The following is a 20,679-nucleotide window of genomic DNA, read 5'->3' as shown; positions in this document are numbered from 1 at the left end:
ATAGTGAACTGATAAACTGCAATACTGTAGTTAACTTAAAATTTTACTGAAGTAAACTGTGGTGTATTGCAATATAATATACTGTAAATGCGGAAAACTACAGTATTGGGTCATTTGTATAGGTTATTTTACTATAGTTGTTGTGTATTATCACAACAGATTAATTCAAATAGGCCTATTTTAGTATTGTTCAAAAGCACTAGCATTTACTATAAAGGACTACAGTATTTGTCCATGTGGGACGAAACGCCAATTCGCGATAACACTGATATTTGTTGTTTTCCATTCATTAATTATATGCCACTTATAAAATGAAGCCTTTACAAAAAGTAAAACTGATTTACCAGAATAAATTGTTTTTGTAATCAATCAAAAAAAGCTTAAATAGATAAAAATATAAATTGTTTTTATTTCTTTGTGAGTTTTTAATGTAATAAATCAATGCCACAAAATAAAAATATATACATATATTAAATGCATGCCACCACATGTACATGTAACTGTTATAAGAAGGAAAAAAACTTTAGTACAATTGATCCACATCCGTGGCACGTATTTTTGTTGTCATGCTTTTTTAAAAAGCAATCTTTCAACTCTCAAATCTACAAACCATTGCTACAAACGCATGACTGCGTGTTTAATCCGGCGTTTTCTCATTGACAAGCACTCATCCAATCACATTCGCTCTTCTACAGCACTTTAGAAGCGCTCAGCCAATAGTTGCACGATTAAAAGCGACAGCTCCCGCCTTCCAGGCCGCGCTCAGCCAATCCCGCGCGCTCATCCTTGCATAATTAACGCAGGCTTGCGGTGGGCAGTGACGCAGAGTCTGAGACTTTCCTCGTAATTTATCACTCAAAATCGCTTCATTCGGAGGAACGGATTTAGTATTAATTCTTACACCAATCTTCAGCACGTAGACGCGCAATACCGGCTCAAATCCATGTGATTTCGCTGTTTTTTGGTGTGGATTTGTGGTACATGTGGATGTTGATGCGGTAGGGAGTAAATAAAGATGCCGCAGCCGAAATCGCGAAAGATCGCCGTCCTGGGCTACAGATCCGTCGGTGAGTGTCTCTGCGGGGTTTTTAATGCATCTTTGAGCACGATGCTTTGTGAAACTCGATCATCCTGAGATCCTCCTTTCTGTTGGTGCATGCACTGATGAACTTGGTGCTTCAGTGTTCGCGCTGTCCTGCAGATGCGCACAGGCCTCAGCCTCACTGTCTTCATGCATGTGCTGTGTTTCATGTGTTTACTTCATGCTTTTGCTCTATTTTTGTGTTTAATTCATGCATTTGCAGTGTTTAGTGTTATTATTCCCTTATGCATGCACTGGTCAGCATCTCTCAGGCTGATGACTGAGGCCTGCCTTCATTATTGGAGATTCGTGATGTCTAATATGTGATGTGATGTCAGTGATCATCATGCTTGTATTGCAGATGCTGTTTCTCATGCATGAATACACCATTCAGATTTTTCTTATCATGCAATATACACATTTACAATATGATCAGGGAGATATTTAGTTTGTAAAAATTCATGAAAGGGCAATACTCTTTTATTTCAATCTCTCTGTCTGCTCATACTATGACAGATTTTTGTTATATATATATATATATATATATATATATATATATATATATATATATATATATATATATATATATATATATATATATATTTATTTTGTTATATATGTGTGTGTGTGTATATATATATATATATATATATATATATATATATATTTTTTTTTTTTTTTTTTAATTATATATATATATATATATATATATATATATATATATATATATATAACAGATATATATATATTATTTTTTAAAAATTTTGTTTTATATATATATATATATATATATATATATATATATATAATAAAAAAAATAAAAACAAAAAAAAAAATATATATATATATATATATATATATATATAACAAAAATTATAACAAAAAATATATTTTTAAGATTTTTTTTGTTATTTTTATATTTTTGTTATAATTTTTTGTTATATATAACAAAAATGTATATAACAAAAAAGTTTATTTTTTTTGTTTATATATATATATATATATATATATATATATATATATATATATATATATATATATATATATATATAAATAGTATTTTTTATCATGATGAATATGTGGAATTACTGCATTATTTCTGACATTATGAATGAATACTGCATATAAAATATAAACTTTCAAGATCCATTTTTTAGGAAGTCTTTGAGTAGTTTTGAGTTTGTTTTTGATATTGATTCCTTTATGCTTTATTGTAATGGAATGTGAAGTGCTGGTTTCAAAAATAACACAGGTGGAAATATTCATCTGTAAGCACACTAAAACAACATTAACATTATAGCAGACACTGTATACCGCTCAATCCCAAAAGCTAATTCTTGATAATACTACAGTAGTGCTGAAAGCTTGACTCTGATTGGCTGATGGTCACTGTGGTTATTGTCAGATAAATGCACATCCAAAGTAGTTCCAGCAGGTTTTGAGCGCATATTTAAATTAACATTTATAGTTGGTTAATTATGGTTTGTGTATTATTAAATATCTCCTATTGTTACATTTTTCAGTTCACAATTTTATTTTAGCAGGTTTACATGGAAATAAAAGTGACTTCTGATTGATTTCTAATGTAGTTTTAGTTGGGAATGACTATATTGTGGTGTATTACTGTTTATACTGCAGCTGGCTGATGAACACTCTAAGGCAGGGCTAAGGAACCTATGGCTCGGGAGCTACATGTGGCTCTTTGACCAAAAATATGTGGCTCTCCAGCTGTTTCTCTCTTCAATAATATTTCAAAATTAAAAAAATCAAACAATATAGAAATCAGTCTCCTATTGAAAATATAGCTACAATTCCCTTTTTTATTGTGTTTTCTATAGCAAAATGAATAAGAACTCTTACAGTAAAAGGACGTTTCAGCCGATGTGCATATGTGGTGCTGGGGTTTAAGTTGAATTGCGACAACAATGACGGCGTTATATTACTTACATTTCTATGGTAACTTCACACACGCAATTTCAAACATGCATGAGTGGCGATGGCGAAAAGAAAATCAGTAAAGTGTTGTTTCTTCAAACATTGTGATGCGTCAGATTACTTTTGAGTTTTGTTTATAAATAAATAAAGGTTTTGTTATATACACACACCCCACATGGCTCTTTAAAAATGCGTTTGATAAAAAACAATCTGAAATGGATCCTCTAGGATGGGGAATATTTAGAGAATAACAGGCTGTACATCACGTTTAAAAAGTGCCTGTTTTTGAGCAGTAATCATGATATTGTGAAACTGTGATATTTTTATATTTTAGCTGTGAAATAACTCTAATCATTAAGGATGCACTGATATTAAAAATTCTGTGGTGAAACCGAAAAAATCCTGTATGCATTTAGCAGAGATCTGAAACTGCTTTTGTAATAATAATTATCTATTATTTTCTTAAATAATATAAAGTACATTTTAATAATTCATTAATTAGGCTTAGTCCCTTTAGTAATCTGTGGTTGCCACAGCGGAATGAACCGCCAACTTATCCAGCACATTTTTTATTGGCCACTAAAAATGATTTGACAAATGACAAATCCAGTGAATCTTGAGAAATCATTCTGCAATCATTCATTCAATCATTGTGATATTGAGCTGTAATGCACTCAAAACCTGCCGGAACTACTTTAGCTGTGTATTTATCTGACAATAACTAAATGCCTTAAAAAGCTCATCAGCCAATTCAGCAGAGCTGCAGCATAAACAGTGATACACCACATTATAGTCAAACATCACATCAGAACACAACAGAAGGAGGAGGAGATGTGGAGGACACCAGTGCTGCACACAGGAGATGTTTGAGGGACACACACACCTGACTTACACACTCTCAAACACACCATCTGAGCAGTGGATTTAGAAGCGGTGCTAGAAGCACAATAATGACCTCTGGGATGGGGGATTTTTAGAGAATAACCGGCTTTACATCACGGTCTTTGTTTTCTAGTAATTGTACAGCAGTCAGTTATTCCTTGTTTTAATGAAGCTGTAATCTCTCATATGGTCAGTTTGAGTCCTCAGAGCAGCAGATGCATGTGATATGGAAGTGCAGATAGCGTGATGAAGGCATGTTTTGACCTCCAGTCGCTCCGGCTCAGTTCACTGCTGCTGTTCTGGCTCTGGGCTCAGTATATGGCAGCGGCGTAACCTTCACTAGTGTGTGCTAATCAAAGCCTTCGGGTCTGATTCTGGTGGACTCGGTGACTCTTACACTCATGTAAGGAATAACTGATGACAGACTGAATGATTATTACATAATAATGCACAGCTGAGGTGCTGATGTGGAGTGACTGTTACCTTTTAGGTGTGCATTATTGTCTAATAATCCACCATAACAGAGTGCGTTATTCTGCTTACACCACAGTTACTCCACTGTGAGATGTTGTGTTTGAGAGATTATTAGTCAGGTTTTGGGTGGCACGGTGGCGCAGTGGGTTGCACAATTACCTCACAGCATGAAGGTGGCTGGTTCGAGCCTTGGCTGGGTCAGTTGGCAAGTTTTGCATGTTCTCCCTGTGTTGGCGTGGGTTTCCCCCACAGTCCAAACACATGCAGTATAGGGGATTTGGGTAGGCTAAAATTGCCCATAGTGTACAGTGTCCAATAGTTGCAGCTGCAAGGGCATCCGCTGTGTAAAACATATGCTGCATAAGTTGGTGGTTCATTCCACTGTGGCAACTTCTGATTATTAAAGGGACTAAGCTGAAAAATTCAGTTTTTACACTTTTTCAGGGAATTACAAACAAATTTATTAAATAACACAGAAGTGCTGTGAGAACAGTTTATTCATTCATTCATTTTCTTGTCGGCTTAGTCCCTTTATCAATCCGGGGTCGCCACAGCGGAATGAACCGCCAACTTATCCAGCAAGTTTTTTTTATGCAGCTGATGCCCTTCCAGCCGCAACCCATCTCTGGGAAACATTCACACGCACTCATACACTACAGACCCAATGCACCTGTACCGCATGTGTTTGGAAACACCAACTGAGCCGAGGTTCAAACCAGCAACCTTCTTGCTGTGAGGCGACAGCACTACCTACTGCGCCACTGCCTCGCCGAGAACAGTTTATAGTTCAGATAAATACACTGATGTTTATGCTACAGATTAAAATCACCATTTAAAGCAGTGGTCCCCAACCTTTTTCTAACTGCGGACCGCTCAACACTTGACAATTTTACTGCGGACCAGGGGGTTGAAATAATAATAATAATAATAATAAACGTGAATCCACTGTGTTCTCATGTGAAACTTATCAGCACATTGCTCCAACATTACAATGCTATTATAACATTAGGAATTAATCACTTTATTAACACATCGCTCCAACAATATAACATATTATAACATCAAAAACTGTCCGTAACGCTGAATCAATGGCAGCCCAGGGGTCCGTTATTCGTACGTGGATTACTCAGTTAGCTGGATTTGGATATTGACGATTTGACACGACCCAGGATCGTTTCGTTCTTCAAAGCTGATCTGAGAGTTGTTGTCATGGCAACAGTTCTGCTAAATCAAACCTGATCGGGAGCAGATTCAATTCATATAAACAGGATTAGATCGGCTCAGTTCAAGCAAAGATAATATAGAAAGTATGTACCGAATGCTGATATTTTCTTACAGTAGTAGTTATATACACTTGGGAAAATGGTACATGATTTTTGACTATACATAAAGTTATAGTCATAAAATAAATAAAGTTATACATATTAATAAAACTTATGCAATCTGCACCCTTGAAATGAAAGTACAAAGACTGCCACCTGCTGGTGCAAAGAGAAAACTTATTGATATGAACTTTTTAGATCGCTTAGTACAAATTGTGTATAATAGAAATGCACAATATGTGACTTTTTAAAGCAATAATACATATGCGGTCATGAACATGTTTTGATAGTTAAAATGCCAGTGATTTGATGCTTCACAAAAGTTGCAGACCCCTTTACCAATTTGAAAATGCTTTTGCAGTTATTCTTTACACCGATTAAAAAACGGCTACTATAATAAAGAAAATCTTCTCTAAATGTAGAACTAAATACACTAATTTGTATTGAAATACATGATGAATACTCTTGACACATATAAGTGTAAAGCCTGCACAACAAATGTGTAAAGTTCTTGCGTGTCATATTTAACAAACCGTTTACTGCTAATTTGATGTAATTTTGCTCACATGGATAATTGAATATTAATCAGATGATGTCATCACGCTGCTTTGCCGTCAGCCAATCGTTGCATTGCTGATCATGATTTCGAGGATGGATAGATCTGTCTTTCACAACACACGCAGTGATCTCAGATCAGTTCATCCAGACATTCTAATCTGATTCGCGAACTTGTTTGAAGAACCAAATTAGCGAGAGATCAGTTATCAAGATTAAAAGATCCAGGATCTGCCAAACAATCTTAGATCATTTAAGCGAGATACGAAGAACAGACCCCTGAGCTTGTTTCTTTGCTATGAGATGGTCCCATCTGGGGGTACAAAGACAAAGACACCCAAAGTGTGTTGTTTGTGTCCAGTCTACTCTTTTGCCTTGTTTTGGTGGCGGTGACTGCAGAAAACCCCGCTTCACACAGATAGGATGCTGGAAATGGCAACAGGGTTTTCAGCGCCGTGTTGGTGATCTCTGGGTATTCTGCCATGACTATAATCCAGAACACCGGCAGAGTTGTTGTCTCGAGCACTGTTTTAAGGCCGCCGTCATTTGCGATCTCCAGCAGTTGCTGTTCTTCTTGCACGGACATGCTGGATTCAGCTGGTTTGTTGATGAATGGGTCACGTATCCATTCCTTGGCCGTTCATGGGTCGTTTGAGGTTGGGAAGTAGCGCTCAAACTCCTTTAACAGCGAAGACTAGTGATCGTGCACCTGCTTGGTGAGTGAAGGCACAGGCTCAGTCTCACACATAATCCCCACTAATGTTTGAAACATGTTCAATACGCCTCTGTTCACGCGCCGTCCCCACAAGTCTAGTTTGGCTTTAAATGCAGCTACTTTATCTGCCAACCTAAAGATAGTTGTCACTTTCCCCTGGAGTGACAGATTGAGTTCATTGAGCAAGCTGAATATGTCACACAAATAAGTCAGTTTTGTGACCCTCATTAACTAACTAATTAGTTCTTGTGCGGCCCGGTACTGATTGATGACTGGGGGTTGGGGACCACTGGTTTAATGGAACTTGATGCTGGTGAATGTTGCAGCAGTTACACTGTTTAACCAATAGATGGCGACAAACAACCATCAAAATGATGTCACTGAATATCATTCATTCATTCATTCATTTTCTTGTCGGCTTAGTCCCTTTATTAATCCGGGGTCGCCACAGCGGAATGAACCGCCAACTTATGGTTTTCAGAAATGATCCACCTATAATAAACATGAAGTTTAATGTGAAGTTTAATCAATTATTGAAGATAAATATGATCTGTTGTAGAAGATGTTAGATTTAGCATTATCAGCAACCGGAGCAAAGATCATATTTCATATTGAATATTTTCCTTTTTCCAGCTTTTTCTTGATTTTTATTTTTATTAAAGTTAAAGCTTTCAAGCTCTGTTTGTTGAACCAATGGCTGTTGCAGTAATGTTTTTGTATTGATGTAAAGAAAGTGACATTTGTCTCCTCCCTTTTTTTATGATCCGAAAAATGGTCCAATCCGTGACTCAAAAACTGTAGTGTGATCCCAACCATGAGAATTGTGATCCTTTACACCACTACTAACAGCACACCTTCATCAGCCAATCAGAATCCAGCATTCAGCAGTATTGTAGTGCACTCTTCATTGTAAAGTGCAGTATTGGAGTGCAGCATGTGTGGGAGGCTGAAGGATCTGTGCGCGTCCACTTCAGCGGTCAGTGACTGAACGCCCACATCTGGGGTCAGAACTATATGTTCCTGGTGCGTTCGCTCCTGTTTCAGCCTCTATTTATAGCGCTGATGAGGAAGGATGCTTGAAATCTGATGCTCCTCCATTAAAATGGAGGGAAAGAGGGCTGCGGCGGCTCTCTGTAATGGCTTTATCGCCCAGAAACGTGAGATCTGGCGGGGGAATAGATCTGCTTTTTATAGCCTGTGATGTTTACAAGTTGGCTCTTTTGTCATTGGCTTCAAATTGGCCCTTATTTAAAAACAGCTTATTAATATATAAATATAAAGTAGAATAAACAGAATTTATCATAAGTGAATTTAAAATGTATTTTATATAGTAAAAATTCAAATAATGGTGAAACAGGTGACTCGGTGGTTAACACTGTGGCCTTACAGCAAGAAGGTCACTGGTTCGAGTCCCAACTAGGTCAGTTGGTGTTTCTGTGTGGAGTTTGCATGTTCTCCCTGTGTTGGCGTGGGTTTCCTCCAGGTGTTTCCCAGAAATGGATTGCAGCTGGAAGGGCGTCCACTGTGTAAAACATTTGCTGGATAATTTGGCGGTTCATTCCGCTGTGATGACCCCTGATTAATAAAAGAACTAAGCTGAATTAATGAATATTAAAATAAAATCTTATTATTTAAAAAATGAAATATAATTTCAAGCACTACAGTTAAAGAATCTGCTTTAGAATTTCATTCATTAGATCTTTACTTTAAGATTGTGCGCTAATCAAAGTCAAATCCCATCTTAATTAAAGACCTGTCATTTTAAATAATAGTTTTAATAACTCATTTATTTTGCCATGATGACATGATATTACGTATTATTTTCGTAGTAATTTAGCAAGATTCTAGTATTCTGCTTTAAGAGCAATTTAAAGGGCTCACTTTTTTAAAATAAACTAATTTCTTGAGGAGCCTAATCATATTAACTTTTTATCCGTTTTTACATTTCATATTTATAATTATTAATGATTAATTTTAAATTAAAAATATTTTTAAATTATTAATATTTTTTCCAGCACTAAAAGAATTAAGACTTTCTCTAGAAGAAAAATTTAGGAAATATATAGAATTAGTTTTTTCTAAACAATACTTTATACATTTGTATTAATGTATCTGCTATACGATAACATGTGAAGCTGATATTGTAATATTATTAATATTATAATCTATATATAAATTTAAAAAAATCATGACACCTGAATTATTGAGTGTAAAATAGCAGCTCAATAGAGTGGAGGAACTATGACGTCACCTTGTAGGCTAATCGGCTGCTAGCATAAAACTGGTTCCCTCAATAAAATCCCTATAGGATTTTCCCATAGGCTTTTCGAAGATTGCGAATAATAAGCTCTGTGTTCAAACACTGTTCATGACACTTACACGTTTTGTCCAGGCGGATAATCCTCACACCAAAATACAACTTTGAGCACTTTTGGATCTTAAATGCAAACGCAAAAAATGAAAGCTAACATTAGGCTATAAACGGACTACAGTGCCCTCGGGGCGCTCGCCTGTGACGTCAGCCCCACCCTGCCACAGACAACTTCTCAAACCTTTTTAGAAATATAGTCCATGACAAAGAGTTAATCTCTGTTTGTTATATTATAATACATGGTATATGTGATAAACAAGTAAATGTGTAAAAAACACATAGACCTATTACATTTTGTTTTGCTTCACGGTTGTTGTAAAAGTTTTGAAACTATGTATAAATGTGTCTATAGTATCATAAAACATATTTAAATAAGTGTAATCGCTCGCGTGCACACAGCCTGCTTACCTTAACAGCGACCGAAATGAGGAGTGAGGAACAAGTCTATCAAATGCCTGCAAATTCCATCGTAGAGGGAGAACAACATTCAATATTATTTTTACGTCACGAAGTTTAGCGAAAAGCAGCCCATACTGTCACATCGCCTATACATTTTAAGGAGTGTAAATATTGCAGTTATGACAGAGTTAAATGAGTTCAGATGAAGTAAAAACCCGACGAAAAATCAATTGATCACATTAAAGTGACAGTTAATATGTGTGTATTTCTTGCACATCTATTGACAGGTTTGCTTTACTGAGAGCAGGGTTTTTACCCTGTATCACATGGTACTTTTGTATCATTTTAGTACACAGACACAGCTGCTACAATTGTTACATTGTATTCTATGATTTGTGAAAATGTTACATTGTAGCACCGACAGACTGACTGACTGACTGACTGACTGATGGGAAATGATACATTGTTGCACTTTTGACCGAAACACAGGTTGTGTTTCCTGGCTGTGTGTTTGTGCTGCTGTTGTGTGATGATGATGAGGATGATGATGATGATGATGATAAAATGAAGATGATGATAAAGTGATGATGAAGATTATAGTGATGATGATGATAAAATGAAGATGAAGAGGATGACAGTGATGATGATGATTGTTAAAGTGATGAAGATGATAATGATGATGAAGATGATAGTGATGAGGATCATAAAATGATGATGATTGATAAAGTAATGAAGATGGTGTTAGTGATGAAGATGATGATGATAAAGTGATGAAGATGATGATAGTGATGATGATGATGATAGTGATGAAGATAAAGATGATGATGATAAAATGAAGATGATGATGATAATAAAATGAAGATGATGATGATAAAGTGATGAAGATGATGATAGTGATGATGATGATGATAAAATGAAGAAGATGATGATGGTGATGAAGATGATGGAAATAAAGTGATAGTGATGATGATGATAAAATGAAGATGATGATGATAGTGATGATGATGATGCTATAGTGATGATGATGGTGATGAAGATGATAATAATAAAGTGATAGTGATGATGATGATAGTGATGATGATGATGATGATGATGATGAAGATGTTAGTGATGATGATGATAAAATGAAGACGATGACTGTGATGATTGTAATAATTAAGTGATAGTGATGATGATGATAACAGTGATGAAGAGGATAATAATGAAGTAATAGTGATGATGATGAAGAGGATGATATAATGAAGAAGAAGATGATGATGATGATAGTGATGAGGATGATGATAATGAAGTAATAGTGATGATGATGATGATGATAACAGTGATGAAGAGGATAATAATGAAGTAATAGTGATGATGAAGAGGATGATATAATGAAGAAGATGATAGTGATGAGGATGATGATAATGAAGTAATAGTGATGATGATGATGATAGTGATGATGATGATAATGAAGTAATAGTGATGATGATGAAGATGATGATATAATGAAGATGATGATGATAATAGTGATGAAGATGATGATAATGAAGTAATAGTGATGATGATGATGAAGATGATGATATAATGAAGATGATGATGATATTAGTGATGAAGATGATGATAATGAAGTAATAGTGATGATGATGATGAAGATGATGATGTTTGATAGTAATAAAGATGATGACTGTGATGATGATGATTATAATGATGATAAGAATGAAGTAATAGTGATGATGATGATGATGATGATAGTGATGATGATGATAATGAAGTAATAGTGATGATGATGAAGATGATGATATAATGAAGATGATGATGATAATAGTGATGAAGATGATGATAATGAAGTAATAGTGATGATGAAGATGATGATATAATGAAGATGATGATGATAATAGTGATGAAGATGATGATAATGAAGTAATAGTGATGATGATGATGAAGATGATGATGTTTGATAGTAATAAAGATGATGACTGTGATGATGATGATTATAATGATGATAAGAATGAAGTAATAGTGATGATGATGATGATGATGATAGTGATGATGATGATAATGAAGTAATAGTGATGATGATGAAGATGATGATATAATGAAGATGATGATGATAATAGTGATGAAGATGATGATAATGAAGTAATAGTGATGATGAAGATGATGATATAATGAAGATGATGATGATAATAGTGATGAAGATGATGATAATGAAGTAATAGTGATGATGATGATGAAGATGATGATGTTTGATAGTAATAAAGATGATGACTGTGATGATGATGATTATAATGATGATAAGAATGAAGTAATAGTGATGATGATGATGATGATGATAGTGATGATGATGATAATGAAGTAATAGTGATGATGATGAAGATGATGATATAATGAAGATGATGATGATAATAGTGATGAAGATGATGATAATGAAGTAATAGTGATGATGAAGATGATGATATAATGAAGATGATGATGATAATAGTGATGAAGATGATGATAATGAAGTAATAGTGATGATGATGATGAAGATGATGATATAATGAAGATGATGATGATATTAGTGATGAAGATGATGATAATGAAGTAATAGTGATGATGATGATGAAGATGATGATGTTTGATAGTAATAAAGATGATGACTGTGATGATGATGATTATAATGATGATAAGAATGAAGTAATAGTGATGATGATGATGATGATGATAGTGATGATGATGATAATGAAGTAATAGTGATGATGATGAAGATGATGATATAATGAAGATGATGATGATAATAGTGATGAAGATGATGATAATGAAGTAATAGTGATGATGAAGATGATGATATAATGAAGATGATGATGATAATAGTGATGAAGATGATGATAATGAAGTAATAGTGATGATGATGATGAAGATGATGATGTTTGATAGTAATAAAGATGATGACTGTGATGATGATGTAGATGATTATTATGACGATGAAGTGATGATGATGATTATAATGATGATGAGAATGATAAAGTGACGATGATGATAATGAAGTGATGATGATGATGATGATGATAGTGATGAAGATGATGATAATGAAGTAATAGTGATGATGAAGATGATGATATAATGAAGATGATGATGATAATAGTGATGAAGATGATGATAATGAAGTAATAGTGATGATGATGATGAAGATGATGATGTTTGATAGTAATAAAGATGATGACTGTGATGATGATGATTATAATGATGATAAGAATGAAGTAATAGTGATGATGATGATGATGATGATAGTGATGATGATGATAATGAAGTAATAGTGATGATGATGATATAATGAAGATGATGATGATAATATTGATGAAGCTGATGATAATGAAGTAATAGTGATGATGAAGATGATGATATAATGAAGATGATGATGATAATAGTGATGAAGATGATGATAATGAAGTAATAGTGATGATGATGATGAAGATGATGATGTTTGATAGTAATAAAGATGATGACTGTGATGATGATGTAGATGATTATTATGACGATGAAGTGATGATGATGATTATAATGATGATGAGAATGATAAAGTGACGATGATGATAATGAAGTGATGATGATGATGATGATGATAGTGATGAAGATGATGATAATGAAGTAATAGTGATGATGATGAAGATGATGATATAATGAAGAAGATGATAGTGATGAGGATGATGATAATGAAGTGATGATGATGATGATGATAGTGATGAAGATGATGATAATGAAATAATAGTGATGATGATGAAGATGATGATATAATGATGATGAAGATGATAATAGTGATGAAGATGATGATAATGAAGTAATAGTGATGATGATGATATAATGAAGATGATGATGATATTAGTGATGAAGATGATGATAATGAAGTAATAGTGATGAAGATGATGATATAATGAAGAACATGATGATGATGATAGTGATGAAGATGATGATAATTAAGTAATAGTGATGATGATGATATAATGAAGATGATGATGATATTAGTGATGAAGATGATGATAATGAAGTAATAGTGATGATGATGAAGATGATGATGTTTGATAGTAATAAAGATGATGACTGTGATGATGATGATTATAATGATGATGAGAATGATAAAGTGACGATGATGATAATGAAGTGATGATGATGATGATGATGGTCTGCTCTGGGATTGTCCTGATGTTTCTCTGTGAATGAGAGTCTAGTACTATACAAACGTAGATGAACAGACCAGCTGCCTGTTGTTATAGCAACAGCCTGCAGGGCAAAATCTGCCCACACACTCCTGTGTGTGTGTGTGTGTGTGTGTGTGCTACTACCACTACAGCAGATTCACCATGACTGCTCTTGTGAATGAGAGCATGTTTAATCAGAACACACACACACACACACACACACACAGACAGCAGCAGCATGTTCAGATTTAAACAGATCAGTGTGAATCTGCACTGAGCTCAAGCTTATCTTCATGTTGACATTGTGCTGATTCTGTGATGTGAATATTCATTTGTGTGTATACGCAGCAGTTCATCATGTAATGAGATGTGTGAGATGCAGAGATGTGTGCAGAATGTTGATGCTGATCAGTATTATTAGTCAGCCGTTGATGCTGGAGATCATGATGGTGTAATGGTGGTCTCTGTGTGTTTCAGGGAAATCCTCTTTGACGATACAGTTTGTGGAAGGTCAGTTTGTCGACTCCTATGACCCCACTATTGAAAACAGTAAGTCGAGCTGAACATTTATTAACTGCATGATGAAAATAATCTCACTGATAATGTGGATTTGAGAGATTGAAGATGAGTCAGGTTAAATGATTCAATGAGTCATTTTAAAACCAAACAGTGGCTGTTTCTCAATTACAAGAACGCCGAGAACGGACTTGCTTTCTCATAAAGACCGGTCCTGCCAGGTCACCTCAGGAGACCTCGAGGACAGAGAAGGCATCCTGTGAGGAATGAGATGCTGCGTCCTTCCTGATGGTCACGTGTTTATAACTGGAAATGATGTGAACATTACAGCATTCATACAATGATTTATTGTTGTCCAGCTTTTCACAATATACACTCTGCATAGTTAAGCACAAATAAAGCAGATTTAAACATTAATTTCAGCAAATGAACACCCTTAATGTGTTGATTTCTTTATTAAGATGTTCCTGGTGATGTTTATATTCACCGTCTCATTTAGGGAAACTCCTGAAGTAAATAAGTGATCTCTCTGAACATTAATAACAAATAAACCTATAGAAATGCTGCACTTTGCTTTATTCAGTCACAATGACTTCTGGGACTTCTCGAGCGAGTTCGGTGCTCAAGTCTGCATCGGTGTGTCCTCAATATCAAGAACACATCCAGGAAGTTTGATGCGTCCTCTGTTCTTGCGGTCTTGAGTTTTGGTACTGAACTTTGGCAGCTGATGATGACATTACACGAGGACGCAAGACCGCTGAAGAACATACTGAGAGACAGCCAGTCATTCCACAAGAACTGATTCAGAAGAGTCACCCGTGTGATTCGTTTACTCTGGCTGTTTCTCAGTATGTGTTCTTCAGGGGTCTTGCGTCCTCGTGTAACGTCATCATCAGCTGACTGTTATTTGTGACGATGTTCTGTCTCTCTGATGTGCTTTTCTTTATTTCTCTCTCCAGCGTTCACTAAAATGATCACAGTCAATGGTCAGGAGTATCACCTGCAGCTCGTGGACACAGCCGGACAGGTCACACACACACACACACACACACACGTACACAGATATGCTCTTACATTGACAAACACTCACATTGACATACTTGCATGCACACAGAGACATATAGTGTACACTTACATTAATGAACACACACATGCACACTCACATATACATACACAAAATCTATTAAATAAAATAAAAATACACGAAAGACAAAAACAAAAAGAGAAATGCACTATAGAAAACAGAAGGAAAAATTAGTCTGAAAAATGAAATCTGATTCAATTATTAACAATAAAAAAACACTGTTTGGAGGAAAAACAACACGCACTGTTCGGTTAATAACTTCATTTTCCTTCAGCCAGTCCCTTCTGTTTGATTAATACTTAATATATAATATAATATAATTATAATATATAATTATTTTTTAATTTTTTTCTGATGTTTCAATACATTTTTATGTACAATACTTCAATTTTTCCTGATCGCTGAAGTCTCTCTCTCTCTCTCTCCTGCAGGACGAATACTCGATCTTCCCTCAGACGTACTCAATAGACATCAACGGCTACATTCTGGTCTATTCTGTCACATCAAATAAAAGGTGTGAACACACACCTGACACACAGTGAACTGAGCCAGTGTTTCTGGTTAAAGTGTTCACCAGCTGGTTAATGCAGAAGTGTGTGGTGTAGATGAGCTCAGATCATCAGTGTTTGCTCTTCATCTTCATCATCTCCAGATGTCTGATAATGATGAGGTTTTATTGAATTATAATCTCTGCTTTGAGTTCATAACATGAACATCTGAAAATGTGTGTGTGTGTGTGTGTGTGTTATAATGTCTGAATTTATTTATATATATATACATATATATATATATATATATATATATATATATACATACATACATACATACACACACACACACAGTTGAAGTCAGAATTATTCGCCCCCTTTGAATTTCTTCTTCTTTAAATATTTCCCAAATTATGTTTAACAGAGCAAGGAAATGTTCACAGTATGTCTGATAATATTTTTTCTTCTGGAGAAAGTCTTTTTTGTTTTATTTCGGCTAGACTAATAGCAGTTTTGAATTTTTTATGAACCATTTTAGGGTCAATATTATTAGCCCCTTTAAGCTATATTTTTTCTTGATAGTCTACAGAACAAACCATTATTACACAATAACTTGCCTAATTACCCTAACCTGCCTAGTTACCCTAATTACCCTAGTAAAGCCTTTACATGTCACTTTAAGCTGTATAGAAGTGTCTTGAAGAATATCTAGTCTAATATTATTTACTGTCATCATGACAAAGAGAAAATAAATCAGTTATTAGAGATGAGTTATTAACACTATTATGATTAGAAATGTGTTGGAGAAATCTGCTCTCTGTTAAACAGAAATTGGGAATAAAATAAACAAGCGGTCTAATAATTTAGGGGGGCTAATTATTCTGACTTCAACTGAATATACAGGTGAAGTCAGAATTATTAGCCCCCCTGTTTTTCCCCCTATATATATATATATATATATGCTGTATTTGCTGCTTTCTGAATTCTGCATGTAGTCACAGTGTGTTTCTGCTAGCTGCTCTTCATCAGGGTTATTTTTCTCTCCTTCACTGCAGTTTTGAAGTAGTAAAAGTTATCCATGAAAAACTGTTGGACATGGTGGGGAAAGTACAGTAAGTGTTTATTTATTAATAAATTCTTTGTTTTTAAATCTATTATCTATATTTTTCTTCATAATTTAAAAACATTTTTTCAAGCTTTATTTTAGCATTTAGGGTTTTTAACTGTGTTTTTTTTTGTTTACTTATTATTAATATAATTTAATTGAAAAGTTTTTACTAACAAAGAAATTTCATACATGTTTAGCATAATTCAGTTTTCTACCATTGTTCTCCACAAAATATATATATTATTTTCAGTTTTTCTTTTAGTTGTTACTGTAGTGAATTACTCGACTTACTGTATTTATGAATTTATTCATTACATTTTATAAATATTTAAGGATTGAGTTACATGAGTACATGTTTACTTGTATTTACGCTTGTGTGTGTGTGTTTGTGTGTGTGTGTGTTTCTGTAGAGTACCCATAATGCTGGTGGGCAATAAGAAAGACCTGCACATGGAGCGGTGAGACCTCTGCATTATCAGCCTCTCGTTGTTTATGTGTGTATCTGGCAATGTGTGTTTGTCTGTATCTTACATTGTGTGTGTGTGTGTATTTGTCATCTGATATTGTGTATGTGATGTCTGTGTGTATCTGATGATGTGTTTGTTTATCTGTGTGTGTGTGTGTGTGTCTGACATTTTGTGTGTCTGATGTCTGTGTGTATCTGATGATGTGTGTTTGTCTGTATCTTACATTGTGTGTGTGTATTTGTCATCTGATGTTTTGTATCTGATGTATGTGTGTATCTGAGGATGCGTTTTTTTATCTGACAGTGTGTGTGTGTGTGTCTGACATTTTGTGTCTGATGTCTGTGTGTATCTGATGATGTTTGTTTATCTGACGCTGTGTGTGTGTGGTGAAATTTTGTGTGTCTGGCATCTGATGAGTATCTGATAATGTGTTTATCTGTTGTGTGTGTGTATGTATATCTGATGATGTATTGGTTTGTCTGCCTGTGTATATGTGATGTTAAGTGTGTGTATCTGAAGATGTGTTTGTGTTTCTGATGGTGTGTGTGTGTGTGTGTGTTTGTGTGTGTGTGTTTGCCTGTGTATATGTGATGTTAAGTGTGTGTATCTGAAGATGTGTTTGTGTTTCTGATGATGTGTGTGTGTGTGTGTTTCAGAGTGATCAGCTGTGAAGAAGGTAAAGCTCTGGCAGAGTCGTGGAACGCAGCGTTCATGGAGTCCTCAGCCAAAGAGAACCAGGTGATGATGCACTTCCTGTCTGATCTGCTTCCTCTTCCTGTCTGTTTCTGCATCTGCACACATCGGCTTAAGATGCATGAAGATATTTCATAAATATATCAAACTTACTTTTTTAAAAGTAGACTTGATTGACTTGATTGTCATCGAGTCAGGTGTGCATGTTGTCATTGGTCAGGTGTGCTTCATGCTTCTGTCAGTCTATGTCGCTCCTGTCGCTGTTCATCTAGAACTCCACATCTATAATCCTCTTAGTCTATGCTGGCATCATCTTCAGCAGCTCAAACACTCTAATGGCTAATGGACAGACGGCTGCTTCTCACTCAGGGCTGCTGTTTATGCTAATGAGATATAGATGGGCACTAGTGGGCGGGGCTTTCCCCCTCTGATGACACGTACAAAGGGAGAATGTCAATCAAAGTGTTTCTGCATCAAGCGTGATTATAACAAACAATTAATTCATGTTGAGCATCAGACCCTGGAGATATTCACACACTGCTGACACACAACTGGGGTTAAACCCCGAATAGAAGTAGTTTCTGCATAATAGGTGTCGTTAAACTCTTATTTTCTTATCTAGTGTTCCTCTTTGGCCTGTTGTTATTGTTTATTGACTGTATTTGTGTTATTGTGTGTTTCAGACGGCGGTGGAGGTGTTCAAGAGGATCATTCTGGAGGCTGAAAAGATGGATGGAGGAGCTCCACAGGGCCGGACGCCCTGCTCCATGATGTAGATAGCCCCGCCCTCCTGCAGTCTGACCCCGCCCCCCAATCCAGCCCTCCCGCAGTCTGGCCCTGCCCACCGGAGAACCAGCACAAACTCTTCTAGCAAGCGTGAGAGAGAGAGAGAGAGAGAGTGTGTGTGTGTTGTTTGTATGTGTCTGTGTGTGTATGTTTGTGTGTGTGTGTTTGTGTGTGTGTGTTTGCTAGAAAAGTGTGTTTGAGCCCCTCTGCCTCCACTACAGCACTGGACACTGGAAATCCCTCTACTTGAAGTGGCTTACAGCCTGTTCTCCTTCATACATACACACACACACACACACACACACACACACACACAGAACGCTCTTATTTTAGACCTTTTATACTTCAGTTCACTTTTAATTTGTTGAGTTGTGTGCAGCTTTTATTTATTTTATTTATTTATTTATTTAAGTTGATTTCCTCCAGCCTTGCGTCTCTCCATCTTCATCATCATCATCATCTTCATTCGCTCTTCTCTACCTCTCATTATTTTCTTCTTCTTCATCCTCCTGGGTCTGTTCCTCGTCGTCTGCTCCTCCTCTCCGGCTCTCTGGAATTTGTATATGGTGTTTCTTAAACCGTAATGATGGCCAATAAAGTGATCCTCATCATTCATTCATTCATTCAGTCAGTGGGTGGTGAATGTTGTTGCACTTTTTTGATTGTAATCATTAAACGCAGCATTTTCTTTCACTATCACTGGAGTCTCCTGCTCTGATTTGCTGGAATATGAACACACAGAACACTTGCTTTTGCTTTTTCTCACATGCACTGAACGGCTTGCTTTTTTTTTTGTTTATTCAGTTCAGTTCAATTACAGAAACTTTGTCTGTCTTTAAATGGAGACAGAGACTGAAACACAACAATGTGAATACAACAATTAAAGGTACAGTATGTAAGTATGACACCTAGTGGTTGAATTAGGTATTGCACTCCTGGATCAAAATAAAAGCAAGCGCAGGTTGCCAGATTGGAGACAGGAGCAAGTGATTTAAACCATGTTCTAACTGAAAGCAATGGCACTCGATAGAAGGAATATCATTGTTTTCTTGTTGGCTTAGTCCCTTATTATTCCGGGGTCGCCACAGCGGAATGAACCACCAATTTATCCAGCACTACCTCCTGCGCAACTGCATCGCCAGAAGGAATATCCTCCATATTAAAAGGACTTTTTGTCCTAACCAACACCTTGATTGATATATTAGAAACGTCTTCAATTTCTCACAGCTGAACAACAGAAAATTGACAATGATCAGCTCAGGTACACCTCATGTGCTTTATTCAGTTAAATGCTAATAATGTGAGTTTGAATGGCATTTCACATGACTTTTATCACCATACTACTGAAAGCAGCAGCAGATAGTTCAGCTCAGATCTGGAGAAAAAAATAAAGCGTCTGAAACTGATCTGAGACTCAGTGCAAACCAACACATGTTAGTGATTCAGCATCTACATTTAATCATGTTAAAGAGGGTTTATATGGATTAGATAGATTATAAACCTTACCGTTTCGTGAGTGAGTGCATATTCTGTGCTTCTGAATGGCTGCATTTACATTGCTATCCTGTTTTGTATGGTGCAGCCAAACTGCTTATAACTGCAAATCCTGTCTGGGTTACAATGTGACCTGCTCACCAGATGTTTACGCT

General features: G+C 35.6%; 1 protein-coding gene across 1 annotated transcript; it reads left to right on the top strand.

The window, feature by feature from the left end:
* The first annotated feature begins 824 nt into the window (after nucleotides 1–824).
* Nucleotides 825–19,726, top strand: rheb (Ras homolog, mTORC1 binding). Its single transcript, NM_200729.1, is given in 8 exon segments — nucleotides 825–1,067; nucleotides 14,366–14,437; nucleotides 15,364–15,431; nucleotides 15,920–16,002; nucleotides 17,032–17,088; nucleotides 17,495–17,542; nucleotides 18,208–18,289; nucleotides 18,928–19,726. Coding segments are annotated over 8 exon segments (555 nt in total). The 5' UTR covers nucleotides 825–1,015; the 3' UTR covers nucleotides 19,021–19,726.
* Nucleotides 19,727–20,679: the final 953 nt, after the last annotated feature.

This window comes from Danio rerio, chromosome 24 (assembly GCF_052040795.2).
Source record: "Danio rerio strain M-AB ecotype USA chromosome 24, GRCz13ab, whole genome shotgun sequence".
NCBI lineage: Eukaryota > Metazoa > Chordata > Actinopteri > Cypriniformes > Danionidae > Danio > Danio rerio.
The sequence above is the reverse complement of the archived record's forward strand: the minus strand, read 5'-3'. Positions and strand labels throughout refer to the sequence as shown.